Below are 9,694 nucleotides of genomic sequence, written 5' to 3'. Positions count from 1 at the left end.
GGACGGCCGAGCCTCCGCCCGCGGCCCGCGGACGCCGCACCATCGAGTCACGCTAGGAAGGAGGTAACCGCTGGCGGACTGGAACGGCTCTCGGTGCAGACGCCTGATAACCTTCGCCACGTGGCCACCCCACGTGTATAAATTCTGGTCTGTCGCCAGGGTTAGACTGGAAGCTCTTCCCTCGTCGGAGCTCTGCTTAGCGCCCGCTGTGCCCCTTCCCAGATGTGAGTCCTTCCCAAACACAAAGTGTGGTATTCCCTTCTCCTCTCCCGTAACTCATCTCCCCAAATTCTCCAGGCTCAGGTTTCTACACCCCCACCCAGCTGCGGGGGAGCTGGTCAATTCTGATTCCATTATCTAAAGCCTTGGAAGACCCTTGCCTCATATTGATTAAGGATGGAGCCTGCCAAGAGCTGCCTGCCTTAGGTTGGCTAATGGAGTGATCTGTGAGCGAGAGAGACTTCCTAATCAGATCAGCTCTCATTTCTACACTCTCAGGTGGCCCATTCCGGCAGAAGAGGGTGAAAACCAATGCTGGTCCAGCCGGGAACAGCACAGGATGTACCTGGAGACCTGCTTCCCAGCCCTGACCTGTCAGAGTGGTGTGGTAAACAGCACCAAGAAAAGTGCAGACATGGTTTCCAAAGTCACTTCCCTTTTATTAAATGTTGATTTTTTTCACAGACCAGAAATACAAAATAAATGTAGAAATAGGTCCCAGATAGGAGCTACAGGCCTGACCTCACATGACCCCTGCCTGCTGCAGCTACATGAACATGACAAGCAGCAGCTGTATCCCTAAGGTCAGGAAAATAGGACAGGATTTGGATCCTGCACTGCCCTGCCTCCCACCCAGTCTCTCCTCCAAATTATAAAGAGCCGTCCTGGTGAGGCAGCCCAGCAAGACAACACCTTTGCTGCCCCGTGAAGTGCATACTACCAGGAGAGCTTGTTCAGATGGCACAGAACCCAAGGACTACATTTCATAAGGAGAAACAGGTACCAAAACATGAGTGGGGAGCCTGGGGGGTGTAACGGGGCAAGCTGAAGGAGAGAATTTTCCTCCTCTACTCATCAGATCCCGACGCTGAGTCTTCTGAGCTGGGGGGCGTACTGGCTAGTTCCTCTTCTTCAGAGTCCTGAAAACCAAAGGTCTCTTATGGAGAAAGGTGTGGTCATCGTCCCTACCACATTTTAGTGGTGAAGGATCCGCAGTTCACACCCCCCTCCCCAAACTCCAGCACTCAGAACGTGACTCACCTCCCCACTCCATCTCATCACCCTCATAGACCAACCACAACCCTAGCCCGGAAACACCCACTGCCCCCAACCATAGCAAAAACTCCTGGCACACCTCACTCCGCCTTCTCTTCTTTTTACTCTTGTTCTCTCCCGAAGAGCTCTCATCACTGGACACAAACTCTTTGCTCTTGAAGCTCTCGCTTAGCTGCCTCGCTGAAGACTTGGATGATGAGCCCCTGGAGGGCGTTGACTTCTTCTCCATCTTCACCTTCACTTTCTTCTTCTTCTTTGACTTGTCCCTGTATTAGCAAGAGCTGTGCGTTCAGGTGCTCCCATCATCAAGGCCAGACCTCTCCTAGTCTGACCAGGGCCTTTCCCAACCTGTCACACCTCTCCTTTCACCTACACATCAACCACCGCAGCCGCGCGGGGCCTAAGCGCCTGAGGGAGAGTACGCGGGTCAACAGCCAAAGGAATCGGGCCACAGCCCCAAGTAGCTTCATGCAGAACTTTTTTCACACACCTGGCTTTATTGTTAAAAACTCATGTGAATTATGCTGAACAATAATCATTTTTTTAAATCCCCCCATACCTTCAAATAAAATCAACCCTTAGGGAAATGGGTCCTATGTATCGGTGACTTGAGGAATTCCCTAGCGGCTTAGCTATACTTGCTCAACTGCCTATCCAGATTTGAGAAGCATCACCCTACTGCCGTGAGAAGCCTGTTATCTTAATACCCCAATTCTCAACTTGGACCTAAAAAATGAGCTGCCCAAAAAATGTAGTTACTGTGTCATTTTGTTCCCAACACTTACCTCTTAGAAGACTCACCCCGGCCCCCTTCATATTCTTTCATGGCTTTTTCATAATCCCTCCTGGCATCCTCTGCCTTGCGATCCCACTCCTGTTTCACACACACACACACACACACAAAGAGAGAGAGAGAGAGATTGAGAATATATGAGAAAAAGAAAACCTCTTCTTCCCTGGGGCAGACAAAATCTGCATAGAAAAGTTCCACCACTGGCCCCCCAGGCCCCTCCAGCATCTATAGGACTAGCCACCCCTCATTTTTGCGGTTGCTCACCTCTTTCTTTTCTTTGGACATTCCCTTCCAGATCTCGCCTGCCTTCTTGGAAAGATCCGTGATACTGATGCCGGGATGGTCTGATTTGATCTTCTCTCGGCTGGCATTGAGCCACAGCATGTAAGCAGACATGGGCCTCTTGGGGGCATTGGGATCTTTGCCCTTTTTCACCTACACAAGAATGCAAATGCCTTCAGTCACCTATTTTCCACTCATCCCCCACATTCTCCCAAAGAAATTACTGAGATCACTGCTTGGGGGAGGCAGGGGGGATTGGAGAAGGGACTCAACTATAGCAAGCCTCTCTGAGACCGCCCCAAGGGCAAGTCCACATCTCCCCCACTTTATACCCCAGTGCCTAGTGCTCAAGGCCCCCTTCCTTGGACTCCTGGGACAGAAGCCTGTCTCCTAATTCAGATCTCCCAGGACCAAGAGAAAAAGATTTCCAACAAGATTCTCCTCAAGGCCATAATCACTGGCTACACAAAGCAGCCCCAGGAGGGCCCGTCAGCAGATCCGACTGGTGGCGGACAGGGAAGACAGGGACTGGGTTCCCCACCACCCTTCCATCTTGGGGACAGCATGCACCTCTGTAGGCTTCTTGCGGCTCTTGCGATCCTTGGCCATCTTGGCCTTTTTAAGCTGCTTCCGTTTCTTCTCCTCCCGGTCACTGTCACCCTCATTACTGGAGGAGCTGGCAGAAGCGTTGCTGTCAAACCTGCCAAAAAGCCGGGTTTACACTCTGGGGGGAGCCAGCACCCACTGCCACAGGACGGGAAGAAAACATATCCAAAGGCAGCTGCCCTAAAAGGGGGCAGGAGAGGCACGGGACAGCCTCCGCCACCAGCCCCCACCCTGCTTCCTCCCCACCACCCCTCCAGACCAGCCACAGCAGGGTCAGTTGTCCAATCAATCAATGAAAACCAAACGAACCGATGGGCTTCAGCTGCTCTCCTTGGTCACGGCCTAGCGCAGTCCCACTCTATCCCCATGATCCCAGGGACAGAAAGGCTGTCTCATTCTCTCTCACCTGAATCAGGCCCCAAGTCTGTTCCTTCACTGCTTCCTTGAGTTAATCATCTCAATCTACCCTAGTCTTTTCTGACGAAGAGACAACTAGTTAAGATAAAAGTAGAGGAAACCAGCTTCAGTGCAACCTAGTACACATGAGCTGCGTGATGAGTAGTCCCATTCGATACATGCGGAGCTGGGGCTACCTCCCCGACTGGTGCTGAGCAGTTCTCAAGGTATTTTCACACGCACTGCTCACTCATCTCCACGAGTATATGGCAAGAGGAACTAGTGGGCTCCTGTACATTTTTTTCTTCTTTTGTGCTGCCAACCTTCATTCCCAAGTCTTCCGGATTAAGAGAGTCCCACTTTTCTTTTGGGAACCACCCTGCCTCCATTCAGGAGGGGCTCACCCTACACACAGGCTCTAAGGACTCAGCTCTGGCCCATAAGAGCACATCCTGGAAACTCAGACTCAGGAAGGGCAAGTAACACCGTGCACTGCTGCTCTGAGGAGGCACTTCTGGGTGTTAATCCACAGGGGTCAGCCTGCCCACAGCTCCTGAGGGTCATCCGGCTCCACACCGGGCAACCCTATCTAAAAATAAGGAAATCAGAAGAAATAAAACAGATTCCCCAAAACTTCTGAGCACCTCGACCCAGGTACCTGAAGCCCTGAACTCTTCAGGTACGTGACCTGATAAAATTCCCTTTTATGCTAAGATCAGCATGAGTCCCTTTTCTAAGGCTGGCCATCCAGGGTCTTGAGCAGTAAGCACAGGACAACTGCTGCTGTCTTAGAGGCAACAGTCACCAACAGACCCAAAGTGTGGCTGACACCCATCCTCTTTCCCCGCACTGGTCTGGCTTCACGGTAGGCCTCACACTTACAAAACCCTGGGCAATTTCTGTAGCATTTTCATTTTCATGCATCACCTCAATGGAGGCCACTTTCCACCCTGGGTCAGTAGCTAATGCTGGCACGTGACAAACATCCAGAAATCTGGCCCCTTAAGCTTATAAGTCACCACCTCACCCCCATAAAGCAGAACCAAAACTCACTCTTCTGCCACATCTTCCTCTTCTTCACCTGGGTTAAAAGACTCATCTAAAACAAAACAAAACACAGGCTGCATCAGCTTTGCCTCAGGGGAAATCTGCCCCTGACCTGGACACCCAGCTCTGGCCCCGGGGTGAGCCCGGCCCTGGTTCCCGGATGCCCGGCACTGCCAGGGCTAGCCCACCAGTTTCTTCTCCTGAGTCATCACTGCTGTCATTGGCGTTTTCTTCCCGGATCTTGCCCTCCTCCTTCATCCGCTCCAAGTAGGCATCGTGCTGATCCTCGTCGGAGTCAGCGTAATCATCATAGCTTGGGTTCATGCCCTAGCCAGGGAAGTGATGGGTGTGAGGGCCCACTCGCCTTGGCACCAGCACCCCTGCACACTCCAAAGCACTCCCCCATGCCTGTGAAAATCAAAGCAGCAGCTCCCAGAAGACCCTGAGCTGCATTGTCCACACACAGCCAACGTGCAGGGCCTACAACCACCAACTTCCTGCCAACGGGGTTAGTCCAAGCCCCTCCCTCTCCCAGCCCCACTGGGGGCGCCTGAGGGACTACAGAGACTGCTCTAAGGTCATGCTGAGGAAACCTGCACCAGGAAGGGGGGAAGGGTCACACGCACCTCCTTTTTCTATAAGGGTAAGAAGAGAAGAGAGAGTGAAAAAGCCGCCAGAAAAAACCCTGCCCTCTTCCCCCTTCAGAAAGAACAAGAGAGGGGCTCATCCTTCCACACACAGAGGTACCTCTTTCAGTCCTCGGTTTTTGATGTTGAGTTTTTTTGCATTAACAAAATCAAACAGCTTCCCGTACTCTTCCCTGTGAGGGGAGATGCACATGTTACCCGGCGGTAGGAAGGCAGGGGGTGGGCCACAGGCTGTTCTGACACCCCTGAGCAGGGAAAGACCACAGGGCCTGACTCGCTTCACTCCATTATCCAACCCTACGGCTCCAAGACCCTAGTCTTAAAAGAGGGACCTGCTCAGCTCTCAGGAGCTCTGAAAGGTGGGGAGGGCTGTGCACCTGTTTGTTTACCAAACATGCACAGAGCTGGAAGTGGCTGGTAGGGGAGGGGATGTTTTCGTCTTTTCACTGGTCTGGATTTCACCACTTCACAGGGTCACAAAGATGAAGCAGGAAGGTGTTTGTCAAACATCTAACCCACAATGAGCACTTAATAAACATTAGTTGCTGTCTACCCAGACACAAAGTTCACTCCGAGAGAGAGAGAGAGAGAGAGAGAGAGAGAGAGAGAGAGAGAGAGAGAGAGAGAGAGAGGAAGCGCGCATGCGCGCGCACACGCATCCCCGTCACGGGGAGAGCAGAGGAGAAGCAGGGCTAGCACTGAACATACAGAGCTTTCAGAATACAAGTACAAAAAGCAAGCAACAGAGAAGCTTCCAAGGCTGAGTGTTCCAAGGAGAAGGACCAAATCCCAGGGAAGCAAAAGAGTAATTCTGCTCAAGGTCTGAAAAGCCAGGGAAGAGTCACAGGTCGGGAGGGGCCCAGGATGCCCAACAAGTGGCAGGCGGAGGCTCTCACCTCTCGATGCTACTGAAGGTATACTGAGTGCCCTGCTTGGTCTCGATTTCAAAGTCAAAGGAACGAGTGGTGGTGGTGCCGCGGGCAAAGTTGACAAAGGAGATCTCGTCGAAGCGGATGTGCACAGGTGGCTTGTGGACATAGATGAAGCCCCGCTCCAGTGGGTACAGGAGCCCTGAGCTCGCCTTGTAGGAGCAGGTGATGCACTGGGCCCCCGAGTGCCTGGTGGAGGGACCAGGAGCCCGGTCAGTGCTACCTGAGCAGAGGTGGCACGGAGCCCTAGGGCACCTGTGTCAGCATGACACCTGCACTCAGGCCCTCAGCGAGCTGCCCAGCAACAAGCTACAGACCCCCATCTCAGCATGAGCCAGCCACCTGAGGTTGTGTTCCCATCCCAAAGGGGTTCCCCAGGAAGAAGTGGCTTAGCTCACAGGACTGGCCAGGATGCCAGCCTCATCCTCACCCTTGGAAGTTTCCTGGCACTGTGATCTTGCGGTTCACCAGCGCCTTCATGACCCGGCTGACCATCTCGTAGAGGGATCCCGACATGTTCTTGGTGAGCCGCCCCTCAAAGCGCTTCTCCACCTCTTCCCTACGGAGGGAGGCATAAGAGGTCACGAGCCCTGCTGCCTCCCAACGGTACACCTGGACAGGGGCAGGAAACGTGTCCAGGGAGCACTCACTCGTTCATGTTGAGAGTCAAGGCAATGTCCTCATCCTTGGAGAAGAGGAGGATCAGGAAGTGGTAGCGGGTCTGGCCCTGCTTGATGGGGGGATCCAGGCTGATCTGGTAAGGAAAAGCCCAGGAGGATTAGCACCAGTCGTTCCACATGAACATGCTAATTAGCCTGCTAATTAAATAACTAAGCACCAGTGGGACCTACCTACTAACGAGGCAAAACCCACGACAACCCACTTCCAGGGGTTTCTGCTCACCACAAAGAACATCTGGCGCTGGTCCTTGTGGGGCAGCAAAAAGAGACGCAGCACGGTGGTGTAGGGGATCTTGTAGTCGAAGGTCTTGCCATGCAGGTGCAGAAAGGTGGGGTAGATCCGAATGTCGTACCGGCCTCGGGGAGTAAGACACTGCAGCTCCCGGAAGATGCAGATGGCGTCCCCAGTGGCCTGGATCACGTCTGCCTTAGACAGCACGTTCTGGGCAAAGGCCTGCCGAACACACAGTGGTTACTGAGTAGCGGGGAGCCAGGCTCAGCACCGTCTGCTCCCAAGGCAACCGGGGAAAGCCTCACCTCCACAGGATCCACACCGTCCTCCTGGGTGGGAGGCACGTAGAAGCGCACCTCCATGAGCGAGACCTCCGCGTCATCGTTCTGGTGGAACTCCAGCGTCACCTCGTTCTTGCCTGTGGTGCACTGGGACACGTTGCTTAGGGGTATCTCAAAGACTGGTTGGTCGCCAATGTCAAAGGACAGCAGCTGCCCTGTGAGCAGGGGGTTATCGTGTCACAAGCGCCTTGCCCCCAGTCCGCATAAACATCCCCACCACACCGGGACTGGCGCCAATATGTTCACCCTGTGCCCAAGCCCAGGCACAGGGCCTGAACCATCGCTGGTCCTCACTAAATGCCTGATGAATTACCAATGGAGAGGATGTCAGAGGCGGTGGCAGAAAGTAAGTGAAACAAGGCAAAGGCTGCAACCCTTCACCCAACCTCCTCCCCCAAAACCTCAATCTTCCCCAGGACTCACCACCAAATTTCACCGTCCCCCAGTTCCAGCCCTTCACACACAGGTCCTTCTCCATTAGCTCAAGGCGATAGTGAGTTTTGAAGAAATCAGAGAGTTTCTCAAACTCCTGTGGGTGGGAGAGAGCAAGCCCAGTAAAGGCCGAGGGCCTTCACACAAACCTCATTCTACTTCTGAGAAACTACCCCCACTATACCTTTTTATCAGAAATGCATGCCGACTTAGAATCTCAGCTGTAAAAGTATTTAAAAGGCTGTTGAAAGAGGTGGTTTCTGTGGGCTGGATCTCAGGCTGGGAGAAGAGTAAAGTAAGGCAGTGACCACCTGCTATGGGCCTCACGATGCTTCCTGACTTTGTGCACGATTGCTTTAGTGAAAGTGGAAATGAAGTCAAGCCTTTAACTCGAGCAATTCAAAATGCAAAAACACAACTCAAACTAATGCATCAAGTTAAGACAATGAACTGAGATACAGGTTTTGAGCAGAATCTACCGAAAAACCAAAATGGTTGAAAATCTTCTGGAACCAAGGTACAAAGAAACTCCTGTGACTTTGACACCTCAGGCTGGACACTGATCATGTACTGGCCTCAGTATGTACTGGTCTGCTCTAAGCAGCCCAGACTAGCAATTACGTTGTTTGTTAGAGGACTAAGTCCCAATGTTCTCTAGAAGATTAAAAATAGACAATAGATGACACAGTAAGTTGGGGAGGGCTTCAGCAACAGGGCATCTCACCGATTCTCGGAAGCCATCGTATTTGTAAACATGGCCATTCTTCGTGAGCAGTTTGAGTCCGTGGCCCAGAGCCACGCGGCGCCAGATGCCTTCCGTCAACTCCCCAGCCTGGATGTTGTCCACTTTGCCAGTCTTACTGTTCTTGAAGATGATACCCTGGCGGCTCAACCTCAGCCGACCATCATTCTGTGGGAAAGACAGGCCCAAATGCACAGAAATGTACTGCCAGGTACAGTCCCATCCAGCACTTACTCTGGGCAGGCCAGGTTTCGATGCAAAAGGCAACAGCTAGTGAGGGCCGTAAGAGGACCAGTAACAGGAGAAAAGCAGCCAGGAAGTCTGGGTTCTAATCCTGGCTCTGAGTCCAGAGCCTCTGCAAGTCCTCAGCAGCAGGGCTCTGGAACCAGCAGCCTGTACTCAGTTCCCACAACTTGCTAGTTCTCTCTCAGGAGTGCCTCTCCTTGGGGGAACGCCAGGTACACGTTGTATTTCATTCCTTTTCCAAAGGGAACAACATCACCACCAAAGCAAGCTCTTGCTGATGGGCAGAACATCTACTCCCCTCCCCTCTCCCCACCGGTGTTAAAAGCCCAAGTCCCTCTCACCATGGAGCCTTTCACCTCCTGATAGACATCGTTGAACTCCAGTGTTTCTGCCATGCTGACCTGGGCCGGGCCGCACCTTCCCGGGTGGGTAGGTAGATCCTCTGCAGGCTGGGGGGGTGATTTCAGGAAGGAGAGCGGTAAGCACGGAAGGTAACAGCCCACTCAGCCGCGGCGTGAAGCCAGGCGGCCAGCCCTGGCTCGGGGATGTCTCAGGCCCGCCGCTGCCCGGGAACTCACCCGGAGGCGGGCTCGGCAGAGCTCGAGGGGCCAGGCCCGGCCCGGGCTGGAAACCCGGGCCTGGAGAAGCGCCTGCACCCCAACACCCGCTCCCGGCGCTCCCGCGGCGCCATGGCAACGAGCAGCGGGACTCCCGGGCCAGCCCGGGGCCCGCACCTCGCCCGGCCCCCACCCGGCTCCGCGGGCCGGTCTCCCCCCCCGCGACCCCCCCGCGCCGCGGCCCCGAACCCACGATCCCCCTCCCGCTAAAATGGATTCGCCCGCAGCCCGTGTATTCGAACGCGGAACGGTCCACCCCGGGCGTTCGGCGGCGGAGCGGGGCCCGCGCCCTCTCGGGACACGGGACGGCCACCACCCACCTCCTCAAGCGGCAGCCTCGCGACGGCCCGGGGGCGGGCGGTGGGCGCGCTGGGGGACGCGAGGGGGGGCGGGGACTCAGGGGATGGGGGGACGCTGGGGAAGCTTTTC

General features: G+C 54.3%; 1 protein-coding gene across 1 annotated transcript; it reads right to left on the bottom strand.

Moving 5' to 3' along the window:
• Positions 1-616: 616 nt before the first annotated feature.
• Positions 617-9,643, bottom strand: SSRP1 (structure specific recognition protein 1). Its single transcript, XM_037522240.2, has 17 exons — positions 9,586-9,643; positions 8,990-9,097; positions 8,385-8,570; positions 7,652-7,757; positions 7,193-7,383; positions 6,879-7,109; positions 6,626-6,729; positions 6,406-6,534; positions 5,943-6,164; positions 5,147-5,219; positions 4,588-4,726; positions 4,406-4,451; positions 2,921-3,050; positions 2,333-2,503; positions 2,061-2,149; positions 1,355-1,541; positions 617-1,139 (listed from the first exon to the last, which is right to left on the bottom strand). Exons 2-17 carry the CDS (start codon positions 9,041-9,043, stop codon positions 1,068-1,070), a joined length of 2,130 nt encoding a protein of 709 aa, XP_037378137.1. The 5' UTR covers positions 9,044-9,097; positions 9,586-9,643; the 3' UTR covers positions 617-1,067.
• Between the last annotated feature and the right edge of the window lie 51 nt (positions 9,644-9,694).

The sequence above is a fragment of the Talpa occidentalis genome, unplaced genomic scaffold (assembly GCF_014898055.3).
Source record: "Talpa occidentalis isolate TD23 unplaced genomic scaffold, MPIMG_talOcc4v2.1 talOcc4.3, whole genome shotgun sequence".
NCBI lineage: Eukaryota > Metazoa > Chordata > Mammalia > Eulipotyphla > Talpidae > Talpa > Talpa occidentalis.
The sequence above is the reverse complement of the archived record's forward strand: the minus strand, read 5'-3'. Positions and strand labels throughout refer to the sequence as shown.